Here is a 23882-nt window from a genome sequence, read left to right on the forward strand (position 1 = left end):
TTAAATGGTTTTCTACTTTAATTGTTTAAATATTTTTCGACGGGGTAGACAAAGATGAACATCCACTTTATACCATTTGTGTTATAAAAAGTCCCATATATTAGGGGGTGAACCTACTGCCATATACTGGGCACATTTTCAGACTACTGAGTTACCCACTTACCTATCCACGAAAAAGCTAGTGTGTATGTGACGCGGTGACAAGTATGGAATACGCAAAAAGAAAATACTGACAAATAAAAAAGAAAATATTTATTTAAATAACTCTTTTATGTACATTGAAACCGCTATTAAGTAAATCATTACCAAGAAGACAATACGTATTGAGCTCCTACAGCGATACCGGCCCAGGTCTCCGTCACGATCTGTTCAACATACGTAGCGGGGACTTGGAACAGGTATTCGTATCCAGGCAGCTCCAAGGTGTAGGTGAGAGGGATTCCCACAGCCCTGGTCCAGTCTCTGGAGGTACCAGTTGTGTAGTAGAGAACGTTTGCAGCGTTGCCCACGATGTACCTGTCAGCCTTGTCCAAAGCCTTCTCATCGATTGCATGAGCCATGTTGATACCGACCATGTGAAGGTTCAAAGCATTTGAAGGTAACGAACCTGTTACATAAGATAAAAATAGTAGTTAAAAATTATTTGCTGAAGACTTCTGAATGAAAAGTCCTTTTTAATTGTTCTTGCGCTAATTATTGCGACACTTACCGTTGTTGCCCCAAGCGTAAAGGAACATATTTCCGTAGCTGTGTAGTGAAATGTAGAGGGAAGTTCTCTGCAGGCTCGACTCGACAGCGCTTCTGACGACCCTGGTCTCAGCCTCGGAGAAGGCGGAAGGACCTTCATAGATGAGTGAGCAAGGGTTAGCGCTGTCTGGAGCAGTACCCCAGTGGTGGTCGAAGTTGCGGTTAACATCAACTCCTGGGCACTCGTCGGCTCCTTCATGCGCTGTAGAGCGAGTTTTACGCCACAAGCGGTCCTGTAGAACGTCGATGAAATATTAATAAAAAATATACCTACCGTATAAATTAATCAAGGATCAGTGGCAACATTGACCCCTGTTAGAAGTAACAAACAGGTCAATGATCAAATTAATAATAAAAAAAAACATTCTGAATAAGGAATAACCTCTTTCTCATAAGAACTTGAGCTACGGCGCTGTGTATGAATACAAATGGAGCCTAAAAGGGAAATTTAGTTAATAGGGCGCCCAATTATATGCACGGAAGAGGCTGATGTGGGTAACATGCCGTCATACATATTGTCAGTCACGCACCACACATCAAGATAATATATTTTAGAAATTGCTACGTTGTTGTTACAACGTTTATGCTGAGACAAATCGATGAAAACGCGTTCTTGATCGAGGTTCACTACGAATTAGTGAGAGTGGTTACATTTCTTTAAACATAAGAAGTAGTACACCCTGTTATTAGTTAATTACCTCATCGATGGAATATTCGTAACCATCAGGGTTGACCACAGGAATAATGATCCAGTCGACTAATTGAGTCAATTGGCTTTCTGGAGCCACCACCACGAGTTGGTGGATGATGTAGAGGGCTACGGGAGTGGTGACCCATTCTCTGGCATGAGCCATGGCGTCGATGACGATGACGGGCTTCATAAGGTTCTCAAACCGGGTGGACGAGATCCTCGCGTATTTGATCTGGCGACCTTCGAAACTGAGACCTGCGTTGATGACGGTCACGAGGTCAGGGTGCTCTTCCGCCAATTCGTCCAAGTAATCGTTGATCTAAAAAAATATGTTGTTATTGTAACTGACACTGCAAATACAGATAAACAACGGGCTTGATAATAAAATGGTTGACTGTAGGTTTCAATTGTGTATTATTATTTTTGCAACTCAATATGTACGTTATGTATGTATGTAGGTAATATGGTAGGTAATGTAGTGATGCAATTTACTAAATTAAAATATCTGAAAATGTCATGCAAATAAGACGTGGTAAATGTTTTCCTTATGTACTTTTACGTTAGTTTACTTGTAGATACATATAGGTACATTTTATTTTAGAGATATTGACATTTAAAGTCCAATATTAGATTATGTGTTTGCACCTGTTTTTAATATAAATTAATTAATTGTGTAATGAAGTAATTTAGTTTAGTACGTATTGAGTACTGACCTCATCATGCCTGTAGTAAGTGTCCCAGGAGATGGACTTGCCACTGCGTTTGGCAGCCTCTTTCGTAGCCTTGATCCCAGCCTCTTCTTTTCGGAGGATCCTAAAGAAATATTAACAGGAATTCTTTAATAATGGTTTATATGAACCAGAATAGGGAGATGTAATACTTATGATGATACATTTTTGTGCCGCACACAGAGACATTTAATGATAACTTAAACTATTCCTTAGTAATGGTTTTGTATAGAAAATAATTGCTGAGGACTGGGCTGAGTAACCACCGGTTAGTGTTATGTAATGTATAAGTGAGGTAGCCAGCCTTAACTATTATTTAAACGTTAATTCGCTGTATCTAAGCATTTATTGGAGTCTGGAAAATAATGTTTGACTTAATGTCTGTAAGTATCTGGTGGACTAAATGAATGTTTCCTTTTGATACCTTGTCTACACCCAAATATTTTAACTGCTTTACTTTGGTACGTAGATAAGAAAGCTTCTGAAGTTTATTATTCGTTCCTTAGAAACTTTAACGGGCATGTTTGGCTAAGTATTGCGAGGCAAACTAATCTAGATTTTAGTTTGTCATAAAAAGATACGAGGGCTTAGCAATAAAAAGTTACTATAGTCCCCGGTCTTTACTTTTTTATTGGTACATGTAGACTCAGCTATCTACTTTTTATTACCGTGTTAGGACAACATTATTATGTAATCTATTTCTATTTGTGAGCAATATTAATCAGATAAATTATATTATTAAAACTGGGAAGACCGATGATGAGTCTAATTTGTTTAAACTGTATTTATGCACTTATACCTAAAGTCGCGCTTACCTAATACCACAGGCATTCTAACTAGCCGAAGTCGAAAGTAAATCAATGATGTCGTGTACGACTCTAATTAATACATTTCAGTCCATTGACTAAGTGGCATTTATACTATACCTACTATCACTCAATCAGCTGAATCTGGATTCAGATCATCAGAATAGGTTAATTGGTATGTGATTACAATTTATTAATTAACTGTTTGACGAGCAACGGACGAGTTCGTAGTTTTAAGCCATGCAAGAGGCATACGAGAGAAAGCCGATAACATAACAATTAATTTCGTATGTCTCACGAAAGTTATAATAAAATCGTCAGAATGGCGACGAAATTATTAAAAAAACTAGCTACTTCCGCGCGGTTTCACCCGCTCTGCTCGGTTCCTATTAATCGTAGCGTGATATTTTATAGCCTATAACCTTCCTCGATAAATGCGCTATCCAACACAAAAATAATTATTTAAATCGGACTAGTAGTTCCTGAGATTAGCGCGTTCAAACAAACAAACAAACAATCAAACAAACAAACTCTTCAGCTTTACAATATTAGTATAGATTACTTACTCGGCGAGATTGTCGGCAATCTTGGTGTACACCATGTTGTTCTTTTCGAAGTAGTGCAGCCATTGTTCTTTCTCCTCAGGAGCCAGGCGGACGAGAGCCTCAAGCTTGCCAGATTCAGACCTGGCTGCTGGTGTAGCTGCTAGGACATCTAGGGTTGCTTCTAATTTTCTGATCTGTTCGTTAAGACCAGATACACGGTACAATTGATGGCTAGAAATAAAGGCATACTGTTTAGTTTTGAACGTTGGTTTAAAAATGAATTACTACGTAAGAAATTTATTCTTTGAAGGAATATTTTTAGAAGTGTGGGAGAGCCATGCTTCGACACGAATGAGCCGGCTCGACCGGAGTGATACCACGGCCTCACCGAAAACCGACGTGAAACAACGCTTGCGTTGTGTTTCGTTGTGTGAGTGAGGTTACCGGAGGCCCAATTCCCCCTTCCCAATTTTCCCAATCCCCGATTCCTCAACAACCCTTAAATTCCTAAACCCCAAAAGGCCGGTAACGCACTTGTAACGCCTCTGGTGTTTCAAGTGTCCATGGGCAGCGGCGATTGCTTACCATCAGGTGATATGTCTGCTCGTTTACGTGTTCCATGAAACAAAGTTCCATTAATGTAGAGACTATTACCAAAAAGATTGCATCTATATAGATTCCATTAAGGCGGCTAGTTTATCTAGCCTTTACCAGAACAACTTAACGTAAATTGAGACATAAAAGTGTATGTAGTCTTTTCAGTAGCTGTGTGTGGAGTCACGTAGCTATTTTAACTTGAGTACAATCTGATTCTTCCAAACATACCTACATAGGTAAGCCTTTATGCCGTAAGTAAATTACAAGAAGAGGTTAATAGGAAATTGTCTTATCCTAGGTTATTCTTCTTAATTAAGTTTTGTAGGCTTTAGTCAGGATCAGAAGATATACGATGCCATAGTTCCTGATCTAAACCTCGTTTCTGTTTTCTACAGAATCCAATTTTGATAATGTGACTATTATATCCATCTGCTATGCTGCGTTTGGCTTCCACCAATCATATTCATTGGTACACATAACTTAGCACTCAGCTAAGCTATGTTTTTTTCAATGGAAAGATGCGTGCTATGATATTATGCTATGGATGACTTTCCTACTATCGATAAATCGCATACATGAGCTGCGCATCTTCCTCTCACAGCTACTTTGCATCTTCATAGCACAAGTTAACCGCTACATAGCTTAATATTAGTGGAAACGGTCACATAGTTTTACAGTTTAGCTATTAAGATATGTGCAGCTATCTGCATAGCACATCTCTGCCAGAAAAGTGCCATAGCACCCCTTGAGTCAATTGCACATTTAAGGGTCGGACAAGACGTAGACTACAAAGTTAATTAAAAAATAAAAAAGAAATACATACCCTTCATATTTCTCGTGACCTCCCTGCACGAAGGAGGCCACACAGAGGAGTACACAGATCACCAACCGAGTCATTTTACCCACTGACCGTGTGCGCACACGCCGATTATCTTATAGCCTTCGATTAGGGATAATCTCCTGATAATATACTCGAACTACGTCCACAATTATCTTGGGGAGAGATCAAGCAATAAATATTGTTGAATACTCCCAGCGATTTGAAATGGAGATAACATTATAATCTTTATTATCAACACTATTAAAAGATCTGCTCATTATAACCGGTGGGTATAGAGGTATTTACAGACATATAGATAGATTTACTTACGTATATTTGCTTCTCGAAAAATGTTTGGATACTTGAGGGTTTAGTACGAGTTTGTTTTACGTTTAACGACATCGAAAGGAGAGCGCGTTCAGCGCTATGATTGGTTGGTTCATTCGCACCAGCCAATCAGAGCATCGAACGCGTTATCGTTTTGTTTTCGTTCAACGTAAAGCAAACTCGTATTACGCCCTAGAATGTAGTATAGGTATGGCCATTTCCACTTAATTTTGGGGTCGACACTTAGGTCTTAATTGGAATCTCATCTGTTCTCTACAATTCACCAATACTAACCCCTTGTTCTCGGTTAACTGTAATGAGCAAGAATCGAACCTGCGTTTAAACTTGCGCCTTCCGCCAACCATGTAGTGTTTGATCAAGAATCTTTTATAAGGTCGTGGTGGGATGATAGTCCCATAGCCTTAGGAAGACAACCGTTAATTTTTTTTATACAGAATAGTTTCTGAAACACTTTTTGTTCCATCTGATGCACTAACAATTTTTAAGTACCTATGTAAGTATTTCAAGGTTGTAGATACTTTAGACTTAGACCTAGTATTTACAACTATAAAAACTTGTGTCAGAATCGTTATTTATCATGATAGTATGTTTGTGGCCTAAATTACACGTAGGTATCATTTGTGGCCTGATATAGGTTTACAGTGTAATCTTTATAGCTACTTAACGGTAGGTAAATCTAGGTAATAAAATGTTGTAACAAATCATACATCGTGGATGCTTTCTAGAATGGTCTGCCAACGTAATTTATGTGTGATTTTGTCAGTACCGGCGTTAGGGGAGAGCGTGATGGGGCGATGGCCCATGGCGACAAATTCTGGGGTGCGCTAAGGTCTGAAGTTGGAGTCTCTTGCCTCTCCTGGTGCAAACCCTCAGAACTGTGCTCTACGCTCTGTGCATAATTATGCATATTTTTTATTGAGGATATTGTTTACATGGATTTTTTGAGGGTCTTTTGTGGTGCTTACGCTTACGATTGGTGTAATACTGGCGTATTGCTGGCCACAATATCTTCCGGGGTATCAGTGGCCCTTACGTCGGCACTGGATTTTGTGTATCAAACTACCGGTGTGTGTTGAGCGTACTACGCGCGATGGGGCCCAGTGCCAATAAGGCTGACGCCCGATACGGAGCTGCGGAAGACCTAACGGGATGCCGGGGCTCCGGCTCGAAGAGCAGGAGTAGGAACGGGGAAGTTTTTAGTCAGGAAGAGTGTAACCCAAGGCGGAAGAAGTAATTGGATTTCCCCCTCACAAAAAAGAAATGGTCTAAAAACTATGCTTCTAGCATTTAAGTACGCTTTTCGCCCTAAGAAACAAACAAATCCACTGAAGCATGATTAGTTTTTTAACAGTATATGATTTGTAGAATAAGAATAAAATTGTTGACCAAAATTTTTGGGTATTGTAAAGCAAACGCCTCAATCATGGTCGTGTTGGCAATCGTGCCCATGGCTTACTTTGATGAAAACTGTAAATACGGATGTTTTTCAACCAAATAAGGTAAAGCGTGCTTCATATTCATCGGTAAACACAATTTTACATGCCCACGTAGTTAGGCCTATAATGTCAAAAATTATATAACACCCATTTAATTACTTCCCTGATCTTAGGAAATAAGGTTAATTTTCATAAAACTAAAAATGGCTAAGCCATACATCAATTCAGTAAATGCTCGCTTTGTCACATGCTTTTTCAATGAGAACCATTAGTAGGCATTAGTAGGCTCAGTCTGCCTCGTTGGTCGAGTGGTTGCAAGTGCGACTCTCAGACAAGGGGTCTCGACGACTGGGTTGGGCTTTTTCGGTTTTTCGACAATTTCTCAGTACGGAGTCTGGAATTGTGCCCAGTATATGGCACACACTCTATTTCATGGGACTTTTAACACAAATGGTAAAAAGTGGGTGTACCATGTACGGTAGCATTAAGTGCCGTAATGTGCAGGTGCACCTCTGCCTAACCCGTCGGAAAGAATAGGCGTAAAGACTTATGTTTAAAATAAAACAATTGAAATACAAAACAATTTAATTTATTTTATTTTCTTTTCATAAAAACTTTAACATTTCAATACTGTTTGCTTTACACTTATATATTAGGTTTAATTAATCATTACGAGTAACGAGTGACGTCATTATATCATCTTATATCTTATGTTTCGCTAAACACTTCCAGTAAATCCTCTTTAATGTGCTCTTAAAACCAGAATGTCGCCATGCATAAATCAGAGGATCACAGAGACTGTTGCAAACGCCTAGCAAATAAAGAGGCCCTAACGTTAATATTTCTAAAGGAATACATTCGTAGCCATTCTTCATGATATCGCACTTTACATACATTATTACGGCTACATAGTACGGTGCCCATGTACCGAGAAAACATAAAGTTACTATAAGAACAGTTTTCACTGCCTTCAATTTACTTGGATGACTGCTGCTCATCCTACAGCAACCCATTCTTCTATCTCTACTCGCATCGCTTTGATAAGTCTGTGTTTCACTATCGAATTTACGCATCTCCACAACAGAGCTGCCACAAGAATCTGAATTAGATGTGACAGCAGCTGAGTTAGCTAAATCATCGATGAAGCCTTTATTCGTATAGCTGTTTTCTTTGAACTCTCTGATTTTATCGACGGCTTTGACGGCACTGCGAAGGATGAGGATGTATAGGATGCAGACCATGATGATGACAGAGAGGACTACGATGGACAGGACGAGGAGGAGGGCTGAAGGGAAGACGGCGATGTACCAGCATCTGAAGTCCCTGAACGTCCGCCCTGTCCAACCCATCGCTGGTAATGTGGATATGAATATACCTGTGTGGGTTGTAAATGGAATAATTACACATAAGATTACTTGGAAATATGTAGCTACTCTTTATTCTGAAATCACTTCTTTTAAATCACACGTATGCTGTAAAGAATTTTGTAAAGTGACATGATTTGACTCATAAATCGTGTCCAGATAATTTAGGCCCAATAAGTACTGTCCATGTCATCTATCATTCAATGTCTATTTTAGAAATGACTCGTTTATGATTGGTTGATAGAAGACTATTACTAGAACTAGAAGGTATAAATAATGGTAAAAGATCTGAAAATAAGCTAATACAAGGTGCCATAACACAATTTGGCCAATACAATGACAACATACGTAATGACGTACCTTAAATCTTAGATAACATTAAACATATAGGTATAATATACAAATTACGCACTTAATAAATATAGTTATGTACAAGTATTATTAACATATAGATTACATAAAGCTAGTTTAAGTTATCACAAACATACAATAATCTAGAATAACTAGTTAAACAGTAACATACAACAATTTTGATGGTCATCAAGTGTACCTGGTGTTTCATTAGTGACTAAGGCGGTGGAGCACTGGTAACAGTTGAATTTCTAAAATAAACATGATTTTTGAAGCCACAGAAATGAAACTATGTAGGCAATCATCACTCATTGATAACTTACTCTTAATAAACGATTGAGGATCATATTTATGAGCAGCATTTCGCCATAGGCGCTGCGTCGTGTGTCGTGGAATGCTGCTCATGAATATGAGCCTCTAGCATGGCTTGAAACTAGTCGAGTTGCTCGTTTCGTGAGTAAGCTATATAGCTAACATAATAATAAATTTAGCATGTCTCACGAAAGTTATAATAAAATTAAGGGTCAAAGCAAGTAAAAACGTTTCATTAAGGTGAGTTCACGAAATTGTATTCCACAAAAAAAATATCAACACAAATAGAGAGCTTCGTGACAATGTCATGGATAACTTTGGATAAAATGTAATTGAGATTCTTAACAACGATTACTAAGTAGCACTATCTACTGATCCTACAAAAACAATTTAATATAAACACTCTATAATAGTTCTTAACGGATTCTTGAAAGCCTTTGTGCCACCACGCGTAAATCAAGGGGTTCAATATGCTATTCAAAAAGGCAAGAGTTGCTAACGGACCACCAAGTAAGTACCTTATATACATACATCTAGGATTTGTCAATTTGTCTTCGCAAAACACAAACACAGTAACACTAATGAAAAATGGCATCCAGGTGATTACGAAACTTCCAGAAGTCAACATAACTATAGTAATCGCCCTCCATTTATTTGGCTCTTTCGGCCTTCGCGAGGCAGCGTTTATGTTGCAAATCTTTCTCACTTGATTCTGAAACCTTGAAGGTTTGAGATTCGGCATTGAGACGTCAGGGTTGGATCCTTGAGATTGAATTGTACAAATGCTAATCATTGACTCACTCTGAGATTTACTTCGATTGCCAATATTTTCAAAGTTATTTGCTGACATTGTTTGAGTAAGACCGAGTTCATGGTTACTTTTAGATTTAGTCTTTAAGGTCGGTTTTGCAATAACTCCATCTCCATACACGTTATTATTGTAAGAAGCACTCTTAGTGAGTTTAGGTGTTGATTTATTTTGGACCTCATCAACGGATGGAGTGCTCGACGTAGTATCATTGCCTTTACCACGAGAGATTCTAAAATTCATATTTTCCCTGTACGCTTTGCTGTTTTTTGCGCTTTTGTTTAGAACGTTGACTGTTTTTAAGGCTTTTATAAGAATAATGATATAGAGAACAAGCCCGACCATGATTGGTACAATACTAAGGAAGGAGTTGATAAGTATAAGAGGGCCGGGAAAGAGAGAGACGTAGTAACATCGAGTGACTATCAACTCTGTGTTAGTCCATCCAGTAGCTGGCATGAATCCAAGAGTTATACCTGGAATAATTGTTAAACACAATTTACACACATTTAGTAACATTGCATCACAAACGATTGAGTTAAACACAATATATCGTCCACTGCAGCATGCGTATGCATATCATAAAAGTAATTTAGTAAATGCAGATAGCAAGAGATAATATTTTTGTAAATTTCCATTACAGAAGGTAATGAAAATTTTAGTCGACAACGAAAATTTTGACAACCATCTCCAGTCATTTCTTAGCTTGCGGCAGAGGACAAATTTATTTAAATCACATTGTTAAAACGAATTTGCAATTGTTTATAACACAATACATAAAACAGTATTAGGCACATAATTTCTTACCGATCATCCAAATGCATAGGATCCCGATCCTGACTCGAGTGGTGTTGAACCACCTTTGGTAATATAGGCCGTGGAGGATATAGATGTACCGGTCCACGGCGATGAGACCCACGCTGAAGATGGAGACCATGGCTGGACATACTAACATACCTGTTGAGAACAAAATATACAACGTAAGCATCGCTTGGAAATAGGGGAGAGAGAATGAACGTAAAGATAAGATGATTATTAGATATGAAGCACGAGTAGATTTATAAGATAGGATTTTTAATAGAGCATAATTATAGAACTTCTTTTTAGTGTTGGATAGGAATGTGTACACTCAATTTTCAAAAGCATGTCTAAGTATGTTTTAATTTGGCTAAGTAACTATTCAATAATTTTACTTTATAAAAGTTCAATGGCGCAGTGGATAATAAATATTTCGCTTCTGTTCTTTTTAAATACATTAGGTATGTATCTCTCCTACTCCTTAGTTTTTTTACTAGTACTCGTAGCTTAGAAATTCAATATGACACCAACTAATTGACACGGTTTTTGTTCTGGTTTAGAGTACATCTTAATACTTCTTATGTAATAGCTGATTCATGAGTGCCAATCGGTTATCTATTCGAATACTCGTAACACGCAAATTGTTGACTACAATCTATTTCTATTGAAAAGAAGTAGTATTGTTGCGGGATCGGATTGTAAGCCACACGATCTAGGACAAAAACTACAGACAAACGCTTACGTTAATCGGTCTGAAGATTATTATCTCAAAATCGAGACGATTGTCCCTATAGTCACGATTGGAAGGCGGGTTGTAAAAGATCCGCTGGAAAAAATATAGGTAAATAATATTTGGGTCCTGTCTAAGTTGGTGCCATTTCAACAAATGTTGAAGTAAAGCTAGTAAAGGAACGTAAACGATTTTGTCATTGGATAAATTCAATGACAAAAATATAAAATCAAATTGAATTTAGTAATTAATATTTAAGTACTTTACGCTCATCTAGATTATTGAATTGATGTCCTTAGAGATGACTTTGGTTAAGTTTATGACTACATAACATTAAAACTAAACGAAAAAAATAGTTTAAAATATCACATTAAAACGTTTACGTCACGCATTTTGTAATTTGGCATTTCATTGCCAATATTTTAAAAGTTCAGAACTAAAGAATGGCTTGTACGTAGCTATTAGTTTTCATAATGAGTTTGGGAGTGCCCCAAGGACTTTACTTGGGTCCATACTTAATTTATTAAGACAAGATACGAATTTCTAAAATTGGATAATCCTATGATTAATTTGTCTTAAAAGTTCGTAACGGTTATCAGATTTGCTTTTGCATTCCATGTAAATCATGCACCCGTTTATTACGCAACCTAGCATTTATGAGGTTTATGAATTATGTAAAAGACAAATTGCTGCTTTAAAGGTGATTATTTCTGTGGCTTATGATATCTTTGTTGATATGCAATTGCTGTTTTATTTTTTGCTATGTTGCTGACTGCTGGATAACATTTTATTAGTTCCATTCAGTAATTAAGTAATAATAGGTATAGTAATGGATATTACCATGTAAGCTCCACTCACGCCAACTTATACTTTTTTACGATGATTAAGTAAGTATTTAATCTTTACCTATGGATAATTATCATTTTCCGCTGATAGAATATCAACAGATAATGTTGTTATAAAATTTTACTACTGTTTTTTAGTTATGTTGGTGAAACATAACAAACCAATTTTATTAATAGTGGTGACAGAATGGTGGTTTATTTATTTATAATAGGTCACCTAGGTAACTTTAGGTAGGTAAATTAAGACTTGAATTTTTAACTATTATAATTTGTTAATTTATATTTGCATGCCTCTTTGTAAAATATGGCTGAGCCCGCAATGTAACTAAACACTACATGCTTGTCGTATAACATATATTTGCAAAATAAACTATCTATCTTTATCTTTAGGCGGAAAATGTACTAAAGTGAAATCAATTAAATGGGTTATCCTAAAAGAATGTCAGCTTACCTATTTGAAAGATACACAAGGGGTTGGAACTCACAGAGTTGTCCACTGTGACTCCGAAAATTAGGGAGAACCCGACGATGGTGTCAGCGAGGGACACATTGCCAAGAAGGAGATATGTGCTCTTTGGTTGTTGACCTGAAACAAAAGGCATAACATTGATATTCACATTCAGACTATTGAACAGTACGTCTACCATGAATTTGGAGCAATATGGAAGCAATAGTAAGTATTCGTCGATAGTATTATTGTTTCTTTTTAAAACGTTGCCCCACATTAGGATTTTCTCCTGTGTCGTGGGTGCGTTTACAAACATACAAGTTCACATACACATGACACCCAGACCCGGAACAACAATCTGTGGATCACACAAAGAGTTGTTCCGTGCGGGAATCGAACCAGCGACACGATGCACGGCAGCCAGTTGCCCAGCCACCTTGCCAACTGTGCAGTCAGAGTCGCTAGCGACGACATATATTTTTTGTATATAAAATATTACAACGCCTTTACCGGTCACCTGTAAAACTAAAATTCTTCTAACTCATGGTAGAGGTACAGATTTTTACCCAACAGCATCCTTCATATTCAAATGATGTCGATCACGTTTTTCCGTCTCGTGGAACAATCTAATCCTTAGTTTCGAAACACTGTTGAATATTTAAATTGCTTTTGTATTTTTATTACAAAAGAATATCAATAGTAAAAATAAATAATTGTGTATTTATAGCAATTTTTCGCCAATTATGGTGGTGTTATTGTTGTGTTTCGCAATAGAGCGGTTTGCATATTGACAAATATCATTAATGTCAAAAATTTCAGAGTTAAAACACCCAGTGACGTCCGCTTAATCCACTTTTAAGGTCCACAGACCCGCATCGTACGCATCACACGCACCGCACGCAACGGATTTTAGTTTGTCTTGTATAGAAACTCATACAACTGCGTCCACTGATCCGCATCGTACGGACCGCATCATCAGCAATGCCTATATGCAATGCGTACTGATGACGTCATACGGAATGCGTACCTTACCTTACGTCACACAGAATCATGCCTTTAACCCCCTAAATTAAAGAACGAGACATAAATAAAAATATTGTAGTAGAATACGCGATTAGTATCTACTTAATGTTTTATTGTATGTTGTATGTTAAATATAATTATGTATCACAAACATAACATTTAAATAAACTATACGTGTTAGGAATAGCGTACAATTCATGTTCCCATTATACCTAGATAATGTTTTAATAGGTGCTTATGTATTGTTGTCATTTGACAATGAACTCCTATTATGGATTCAATTTGGGCTACTGTTTCTTGCAGGTGGCGATAATAAAGCGTAAGGACTTGTCCAATTATTGTAGGGAGCTATAACTAATGATAAATGTTCAATGAGCATACGTGTAATGTAAGTAGTGTTTTTACCAACACAGTCTCCATAGGAGAAACAGTAAGGAGTGATATTTATTGTCTTTAGTTCTATAAAATAACATGATCATTAACACTAACATAAGAACTTGCTGCGGACTACCTAGCGGGTTTACCGGGGCTCCGGTTCGAAAAGCAGGAGTAGGAACGGGGTGGTTTTTAGTCAGTAAGAGTCTGACACTCCCTCCCGCCTCGCCCAAGACGGGAGAAGACATTGGATGATTTTTCCTCCCTCAAAAAAAGACGGGATAATTACTATGTTCCATTACGAATGAACTGTTCATCTGTGATCATGGCGCTTTCAACAGTGCCGAAATATCGGAAACTCATAGACATAAACAAACTTGGTAAATATCCCGTCTTAAGTTCTAATGTCTTACCATTTCTGGTTAAGTTTTCTTTTGTCTCACACAAAATTGTCCTGATTTTCCACATGAAATGGGTAAACTAACTGCCAATTTCAATTAAAATTTTTGACAGAAACTATCATCAACTATCTATAAAACGAATGTCAAAATCGATCTTAATCTGCAGATTTTAAAGATTATTGAAATCGGCAGTAAGTTAACAGAACCTATCTGTAGTAGATAAATAATGCTCATAGTGAGAATTATGATTGTCTGCTTGACTGACAGGACTGCAAACCAGCCAGAGACTTGTCTACCGGAACAGTCAACGTGTACAACAGTCATTGACCGCTAAAATAATCAGTAAAAATGTGGACTACTGACACACTTTTGTTAATTCGAAGTTTAAAGCGAAGCCTTCACTGTCGGCTAGTCCAAAGATTGAGGAGAGAGGTATCTAAGAATGTGTACACATGTCATCGTTTCGTAATAAATTTTTGCAACAGCAACAAATCATGTATGTGGGAATTCCCAATAAGTATCTAGTTGTTATTTATACTTGTTGTTTATTATGTCTTTAGTTTTTTATTGGGTATCATACACAGTTAACTGTTTTGTGGTCTTGTTATTTTATTTGTTGTTTTACTTAGTGGCTGTCTCTTATTAATCAATTAGGTAGATAATCATTAATCACCTATCGAGAGCTGCGGTCAACGTAACAGGTTACCGGGGCTCCAGCTCAAAGCAGGAAAAGGAACAGGGTGGTTTTTAGTCAGTAAGCGTCTGACACTCCCTTTCGCAAAGGCAGTAGAAGTCATTGGATGACTTTCCCCCTCAAAAAAGGTAATCAGGTGTAATAACCTGCATTAACGAGATTGATTAATTCTTTTGCATTTTCCCATTATTTTGCGTCTTATTTAAATGATTGCGACTTATTTAAATAGATACGATCCATAAATAAACATTTAACTTTATATATTAAAGTTATTCGTGTCACGTTTAGTTCACAATTTTATTAGTACGAGTTAGGTATAATAAATTCGGAGAACTGTGATTCACGATGTGTTTGTGTAAGTACCTAAAGTATCTATGCAAGATTTTTACAAACATCTGTGATTATTTTTATACATAGATGTAGTGAAATATATATTATATTACCAGGAAATCTATGTTGGTATTGTGGACATAACCGACTTCTTAGTAAGTAGAGCTATTTAAAACCAAATTCAAAAACAATAGGGGGATTTTTGACATGCTATGTATGTAGGAAGGTGGGTACCTAATAGCCACCAAGATCACACCAATTTGTTTACCCCAATTCCTATGTTCAGCAGTGGACTTGTTGTGGCTGATATGATGATGATGAAGACGTTGAGGACTATTTAGACCGTAAATAGGCCCTAAATTTTAGGTATATGTACTTTTTAAAACTTGGAGTATCTGAAAGATGTAGTCTAGATTTCAACCCCGTTTTCATCATCAGCAACAGCCGCAAGACATCCACATTGTTAATTTTTGGCTTCGATCACTAATCTATACTAATATTATAAAGCTGAAGAGATTGTTTGTTTGTTTGTTTGAACGCGCTAATCTCCGGAACTACTGGTCCGAATTGAATAATTCTTTTTGTGTTGGATAGTGCATTTATCGAGGAAGGCTATAGGCTATAAAACATCACGCTTTGATTCATAGGAGCCAAGCTGAGCGGGTGTAACCGCGCGGAAGTAGCTAGTATAAATTAATGATCGATGATTTTTGGGTATGCCACTCGTATATTACGGAGTAGGTAAACAAAGCAAGTATGTAAATACTAAAACGACATAGTAGATATGACAGGGATAAGCAGGTATTTGCTATAGTAATGTTCTGGTTTTTTTAATCCTCGGGTGATGACAGGTGATAATTGACCCGTGACTCGATTCGCAGTAGCGTTGCTAAGCCAACCTGACACGCACTATTTGCATAACATTAAAAAGTTTGTAGGTAGACATGCCTATGTATTTTGAGGAGTGTGTGTATTGCTTGAAAACTGTTTTACCATTGTGGTAAGGTTTCTTCTCACGCGGAGAAGGAATCAGCTTGAGCACTATTACGGTAGATTAACCTTGATTAACGTTTGATTAACGGGAAAATTTCTGCCGGATCTGTTGTTAGGATGGGTGTTCCGCAGGGGTCAATTCTCGGTCCGTTTTTATTTCTTATTTATATTAATGACTTACCTTACCTTGTAAAGGATAACCATGGGATAGTACTGTTTGCTGATGATACCTCTTTATTATTTAAACTCAAACGTGGACAATTAGTCAGTGATCATGTAAATAGTGCTCTCTCAAAAATAGTACGCTGGTTTAGTGCCAATAACTTGCTACTTAATGAATCAAAAACTAAATGCATTAAATTCACAACACCAAATGTTAGGCATGTCAAAACCAGCGTGCTAATCAAGGGCGGGGAGTTGGACCCTGTAGATTCAGCTATCTTTTTAGGTATAACCCTAGACGCTAAGCTACAGTGGGCCCCACATATAGATAAATTGTCGAAAAGGCTCAGCTCAGCAGCATATGCCGTTAAAAAAAATTAGAAATTTAACTGATGTAAATACAGCGCGTCTAGTATACTTTAGTTATTTCTACACCATCATGTCATACGGTATTCTCCTGGGGGGAATGCTGCTGATATTCAGTCTAACTTTGTTCTGTAGAAGAGGGCTATTCGATCAATTTATAATCTTAGTCCGAGGCATTCTCTCAGGGAACTATTTCAAGAAATTAATATAATGACTGTTGCCTCTCAATATATCTATGAAAATATAGTGTATGCTCATAAAAACATAAAATTATTCAAAAAGTACAGTGATATACACAATATCAACACTAGAAATAAAAATAAATATATTGTTCCTACTACTAGACTTAAGAAAATAAGCGGTTCGTTTAGATGTCAATGTATACGCTTTTACAATAAAGTTCCCAGCCATATTCAAAGTTTAAACCTAGGTAAATTTAAAAATGTTATTAAAGAAAAACTTTGTAGTAAAGCTTTTTATAAAATAAAAGACTACTTGGAGGATAGTCAGGCTTGGGAATGAACTGCTATAATGTCCACACAGGTCTTGCTGACATGTTTGTAACATATAGTTACATTTTTTATACAATTTGACATTAACATAATTTGACATTGTTTTATATATATTTTTTTCCTTTTATATTTTTATATTTCCTTTTAAAATTGTTAGTTTGAGGACCGTGTGAGACTTTTGCTAGTCATTTTATTTTTAGTAAATTATATTCTGACAGTTTGAGCATTTGTGTGGCCTACCCAAATGTTCTTTTGGTTGGTGTTGTTCGTCGGATCATTCAGCAACAGCCGTCAGCTGAGCTGATTGTAAACTGACACATGCGTGCTGCCATCTGAACAGGTCCGCTCAAACTGCTGTGGTTCTTTCTTCAAAAGACCACTACAGAATCAACTTGCACGGTTCTCCGACATCTTTAATTGATTTTGTCTGGACTTTAAAAGAGACTATGACCTCTGAGTTTGTTTCGGCATTTCTTCTCAGAGTAGTCGGATAGGAAATGCCGGCCTCATCTAGTTATTTAAAAGATTGACGTGTAAAAGTGTTATTTTATAACCTATTTGCAAAATAAATATCATTTATCATTTATTTATAACCATTTTAGGTTTATAATTTAGTTCTCTCATCTTATCTAGGGCAGGAAGAGACATTCGATGATTGTCCCCATACAAAAAAAAAGTTTTATTAATACTGATAAGTTTCTTAAAATAATATATATTATAAGCAATCCTTATTTCTATCAAAGGAATCGGAATAATATCAAAATGTCATACATATTTTTAAGCGAGTTACTTGTAAGATTAGGTGAGTAAAAAAACTGATTATAATGCAATAAAAACTTGTTCAAATGTGGTTATGTCGATTAAGATTAACATCTATTGACTGGGTTACAACGTAGCTGTGTAAATATTAAATACTAAAGAATCAAAATTACATTTAAGATCCTCTCCTAATATTACTGTATTAAAAACCGAATAAAAACTATATCAGATATACTTCTTATCTCTCAAAAACATAAGTATACTTTGATGTCTGAATAATTAGCATCAAGAGCTGGAAAACCGGTAAACAAAAATGGAGAAACTCCCAATAAAGTAGGTCTTCAAGAGGGTTTGATTTCCCGTTAGTTAGTCCACCATTAATTACCTATTTAGTTTTAAAATGAACAAAAAAACCTTTGGATGCTCATTGCTCATGCTCAAATAAAAAATCTGATTATTCTTCGAACATCAACAAGGAATAACCAAGGAAATCTAGTTTACCACTTCGATCCTCGATATTAGCAAAATCACTACATTAAAACAATATCAACAACTCCTGACATTCCTTTCTTGTACCTACTTATGTTAGTATGAGCCTCCTCTGCGCAAAGGGGATTTCAATAATATCCTATGCTTAGCAGCGTCTTGTAGATCGCAGGTTATAAAGGGTTCAGATTCACCAAGCAGGAAGTGTAGCGGTCTGCATCGCTCAAAATCACAAACAACACCGATTACGTCAAATAGGCCATAAAAAGAAACAATTTCCATATTTGTAACAAAAATAGATCAGTTTTATGGCAGTATGAATAATAAATGCCCATGCTGAATGTGGATTGTTTATTATGGATGATAATTCGCTAAATTAGATGTTCGGGGCAAAGTCTTTATGATTACCCATGAGGCTGGGCGTGACGTTGATGGCGACACTCCATGAGCACTCAAGGTTAGTGACATTTGTACTAGAACTTTAATACCTATGTCTGCAGAAGTTTAAGTGTGGGAGAGTCATGCTTCGGCACGAATGGGCCGACTCAACTGGAGTGATACCATGGCCTCACAGAAAACCGACGTGAAAAAACGCTTACGTTGTGTTTCGTTGTGTGAGTAAGGTTACCGGAGGCCCAATTACCTCCTCCCCAATCTTTACAGTCCCCGATTTTCCAACAACCTTTAAATTTTTAACCCTCAAAAGGCCGGCAACGCACTTGTAACGCCTCTGGTGTTTTGGGTGTCCATGGTCGTTCTCGTCGCTTGGTTACGTGTATACTATAAAAGAATTCAGTGTTTATCGTACTTGTACATGACTTTAACTGCGAACTATGAACAACGACCTTCCAAAAATTATGAATGAACCTTGTGTACTATTCACGGATGACGTCTCCCTTCTTACTTCCTGCCGTAACGAAACAGAAATAAATACACAACTACAAACTATACTCAATAAAACTACAGAATGGATGAATCAACATAACTTACAAATAAACTACAAAAAAACAAAAATTATGACCTTTTATCCCTACCAAAAATCCCCAATAACAATTAACTTCTCTACTAATAATATAAAAATAGACGTTGTCGACGACTTCACGCTTCTCGGACTTACAATAGACACTCATATCAACTGGAAGACACACATCCAAAACATTAAATCCAAGATTTCCAAATTCACTTACGCTTTTCGAGAATTAAAAATAACCACAGACCTACCAACTTCACTGAGTGCTTATTATGCTTACGCCCACTCCCGACTTAGCTACGGCATCATCATGTGGGGTAACAGCACGGACGCACCATCACTCTTCATACAACAAAAAAAACTAATCCGAATACTTACAAACATTGAACAAACAGACAGTTGTAAACCCTAACAAAATACTTACGTTACCATGCATTTATATTCTAGAAATATGTAAATTCGTTATGAGATACTCTACCTTATTTACAAAGCGCGGAGACAGACACACAAATAGATCATTGAGACACAAAAACTTGCTTATGCTACCTACATCCAACATGACACTACACTCAAATAGCCCATATGTAATGTGCATCAAAATATATAATAAATTACCCAACAAAATAAAAGATGAGCCTAGCTACACGAAGTTCCTAAACACCCTAAAGCAAATATTACTACACGATCAGTGAATATAATACAAATATAATGAATAATTATAAATGGGTAATACATTTTATGGTATAACGTACTATATATTATTTTTTCATCAAGGCCAGCTTAAATATAAAAATAATTAACAACAAAATATTCAGTTGTAACAAAAAATTATAAAATATTCAATACAATCACAAATATAAATAATACAATAAAATAAATATAATAAATTTAGAACGGATAAACTAATAAAATAATGTACAAAAATATACTTATATGTAAACACCTACTAAAAATACAAACATAATGTACAAAAATATACTTATATGTAAACACCTACTAAAAATACAAACATAATAACAATAGTACCTATACATACATTGAAAAGGAATATGAATACTTGAGCATAAACAAATAATTCTATACGGTACTTATATACAACGCCTTCCTCTCTTCTAATTTTCTAATTTACTATTTGCTGTGCCCATCAGGGTCCACGATTGCTACCATGTTATTTATATTACCATCTTATCTTTACATTGTGGATTTGCAATAAAGAATTATGAATTATGAATTAAAAGCTGGTAATAAGTCAATTATTCAGTTTATAGTTTAAAGGAGTACTATGATGGAGGAATTTAATAGGATCTGCCGATCCAGCAGTTATAGGCGGTTGTTGCTTACGACGGCCATACCTAAGGCAGAAAAGTAGCAAGAAACACGTAAAAGAATTGTGGAAAGCACGCACGGAGAGAGTGACTGCAAGAACTTTAGCATCACGATAAAAATGACTGATAATATTGCGTGATTTATATTTCTGTAAGTAACGCATTACGTAAGGAAATAGGCAGCTAAGTAGCATTACTATGGGCAGATCGGTCACTATTTATGTTTGCTCCCTTAATTAACACAGCGTATCGTCATACTCAAGTAAGATCCCGCATTGAAATACCGTTCATGTTGATAATACTTATGTATTTCCATATTTGGTTTTTAGATTGGTCATTCCAATTTTGTTTCTATTTAATGCATCGTTGTTCTTGTGTTTTTGTTTTCTAACGGTCATTTGGACTTTATATGCTACACTTTGGAACGAGCACCTACCTTCACTGACAGACAGACTGACGGACAATTCAATTTGACGTTTCAAAAGTGCCTAATTTAAGATTAATTGAAATAGGTAAATGCTTTGACTTTGACTTTATGTTTTTCTACCAGAGATGTGCTATGTAGCTATGCTACGAAGATGTAATAGCTAAACTGTGTAACTATGTGACCGTTTTCAGTGATACTAAGCTATGTAGCTGTACGAGGAAGATGCGATGCTCGCGTATGCGATGTATTGATAGTAGGGAAGCTATTTCTAGCACGCATCTTTCCATATAAAAAACAGCTTAGCTGAGTCCGTTTCCACCAGTGCTAAGGTATGTGTATCAATGAATATGATTGGTGGAAGCCAAACGCATCCATAGCAACGTAGCATAGCACATCTCTGGTGGAAAAACAGGCGTAGAACTGAGTTTAAGTTGATTCATCATTTCAGAATCATGGCGTATTGGTTTTAGCCGGAAAATGAGCCTGGAATTAATTTACGAGTAGGTACATCTCATTGAACGATAGATAGTTACAACTAAACTTGTTTGAGTTTAATGATCTTCGAAAAAAATTACGAAACCAAATTCTTGGTCAATAAATTTCTAATCCGATTTAATAATTATGTTAAATTACTTCCGTAACTTAACACAAAGAACAGCATTATTGAATGCAAAATAAAATCTCTTTTCTTTTTCTGCTTAAGATAATCCACATAAATAACTAAAACACAAATGATGATGGTGGTCTACAAAGTAAAAATTCATAAGAAATGATAATGAATAGATGTAAGTATAAGAAATGATAATTAATAGAATTCAGATAAATTATGTACCTATGTTTAGCAAAATAATTTATTCTCCGTTAGGTATCAAGCAGCGCGTCTAGATATTTGAAAGACTATGTAAGTAGGTGTCTAGCTCATTGTAAGTAAATAATGTAGTAGGTAAAGGTACATTACAAACCTATATAAACTTTAGCCCCGGTAAATATTCTGCTGTGTCATTAAATGCTTGTGGATATAGCCTACTATCCAACCTGTTCGAAAACGCAAACAAACGACCATCTCAATCTGACTCATGTTTTAAAAATGGCTTTTCTAAAAAAAAAGTATTAGAAATGTTTATTTTAAAAACCGAACGTCATAAACCTTTTTTTTTCTGTTTAGACAGGCTTGTCAAGTAGGTTCTTAGTTTAAAATAAGAAAGGAGGTTGCATATTAAGTGTAACGTCACAATAAAGTTTTAAAAATCGAATTTCATAAACCTACTTTTTTTTATTACGTTTAGACATACTTCTTAAGAAGGTTCTTACAGGCTTGTCACGTAGGTTCTTAGTTTAAAATAAGTAAGGAGGTTGCACAATAAGGTAACGTGACAGTAAACAAAAACATGGCCATCAAATTAAGTGTTTACAAACATTTTGTTTGGACAAATCCTGATTCATTCGAAATGCTTCCAACAATCGCTTGGATACTTAGCGCTATAAAGGTGTATTTTAAAATAATCACTGGGTTTTTGATGAGTCAGTTTAGTGTTGACAAATTCCTAGCGTATAACGAATACACTGAATGAGGATATTGACATCTATTTCAGCCAAACCTGCCATAAGCTAGATAGAGAAAGTAATAGGAAATAAGTTGTTAATTAAGTTATATTTTATGTTGAAATCTTTGAAAACACAGTGCACATGTTTTATTTCAACTACCTATTATAAATAGGTACCTATGACAGATACAAAAATCTTTATCCAGACAGACAAAATTGTTTGTGCTGAACCTTGAATATCTAAGCAAACCCGTACAAGAGTTTATTTAAGACACAATATGCTAATTACACATTATTAAATACATCGTAAATAGTGAAGTGATGCATACCTTTTCTTAGTATCAGTCCGCTAGATATAACAACTGTCAAGTTGCTCAAAATGATGAGAGTCCCGATGATATAAGCCACTGACTTGTACACCATCAACTGTTCCTTCTCAATAGTTTTGTATGCTTCGTACAGGTCGAACAAATGTATTTGTGACACTTCACTTTGGTTCACATTAGAAAGGTTTAAGTTAAAAAAATCCATCACTTGGTCTAACGTCACGTTCGTTTTAAAGTTCGTAATATTCGTGTCTTCGAGCTCCATGATTTTGGTTTACCGCACCATTCGGACGAGTTTAACAAATAAAATAAAGTGACGAAATATTAGCGAGCACATGTAGATGCCGTCGGTCGTCAGTGGAGAATGACTCCGAGCTCCACGGACTCATGACGATGACACTGACTCTGGTCGAAGTTTTGTTTATTGTAATGACTTGATTTACATGTTTTATGGTTCCTCAACAATGTTTATGTGGTCACGCGATATTTGAAAATCGATTTTATGTTTTGCAGCGCTTAAGCAATCGCTTTTGGCAACGGATGGATATATAGACCTTTATAGTTTTTGTCATATTTTTAGAATGTAACTGGTTTATTCAGTTTTTTCTTTAGTTGTGTTTAAATTAATATCTATCGGAGCTGAATCCAGTTTTTTTTTCGAACGAGAAACTAGTGTTAATGTTTTATTTTTAATTATTTTTTTAATTAGGACTCATTTCCTAATAGTTAAATGACAGTCCCATTATATTATGATACAAAATTCAATAATACAAAACAATGAAGCTACCGCTTACAGGTTTAGCTTGCCTTTTTTT

The 23882-nt window shown here is 36.1% G+C and overlaps 2 protein-coding genes across 4 annotated transcripts; both read right to left on the reverse strand.

Annotated features, from left to right (window-relative positions):
- Positions 1-237: 237 nt before the first annotated feature.
- Positions 238-5106, reverse strand: LOC118275622 (carboxypeptidase B-like). Its single transcript, XM_050695239.1, has 6 exons — positions 4938-5106; positions 3539-3748; positions 2152-2251; positions 1446-1757; positions 710-980; positions 238-607 (listed from the first exon to the last, which is right to left on the reverse strand). Exons 1-6 carry the CDS (start codon positions 5009-5011, stop codon positions 303-305), a joined length of 1272 nt encoding a protein of 423 aa, XP_050551196.1. The 5' UTR covers positions 5012-5106; the 3' UTR covers positions 238-302.
- Positions 5107-7291: 2185 nt separating this feature from the next.
- On the reverse strand, positions 7292-23594 carry LOC118275809 (dopamine receptor 4). Of its 3 annotated transcripts, none has more exons than XM_035593890.2 (4): positions 23071-23594; positions 12378-12512; positions 10361-10510; positions 7292-10029 (listed from the first exon to the last, which is right to left on the reverse strand). In XM_035593890.2, the coding sequence occupies exons 1-4, from the start codon at positions 23330-23332 to the stop codon at positions 9110-9112; spliced, it is 1467 nt and encodes a 488-aa protein (XP_035449783.2). In that variant the 5' UTR covers positions 23333-23594; the 3' UTR covers positions 7292-9109. The 3 variants fall into 3 exon arrangements, with proteins under 3 accessions (XP_035449783.2, XP_035449784.2, XP_035449785.2); XM_035593891.2 differs by having other exon boundaries at positions 7292-8093; positions 23071-23585; XM_035593892.2 differs by having other exon boundaries at positions 8070-10029; positions 12412-12512; positions 23071-23117.
- Between the last annotated feature and the right edge of the window lie 288 nt (positions 23595-23882).

Source organism: Spodoptera frugiperda, chromosome 8 (assembly GCF_023101765.2).
Source record: "Spodoptera frugiperda isolate SF20-4 chromosome 8, AGI-APGP_CSIRO_Sfru_2.0, whole genome shotgun sequence".
Taxonomy (NCBI): Eukaryota; Metazoa; Arthropoda; class Insecta; order Lepidoptera; family Noctuidae; genus Spodoptera; species Spodoptera frugiperda.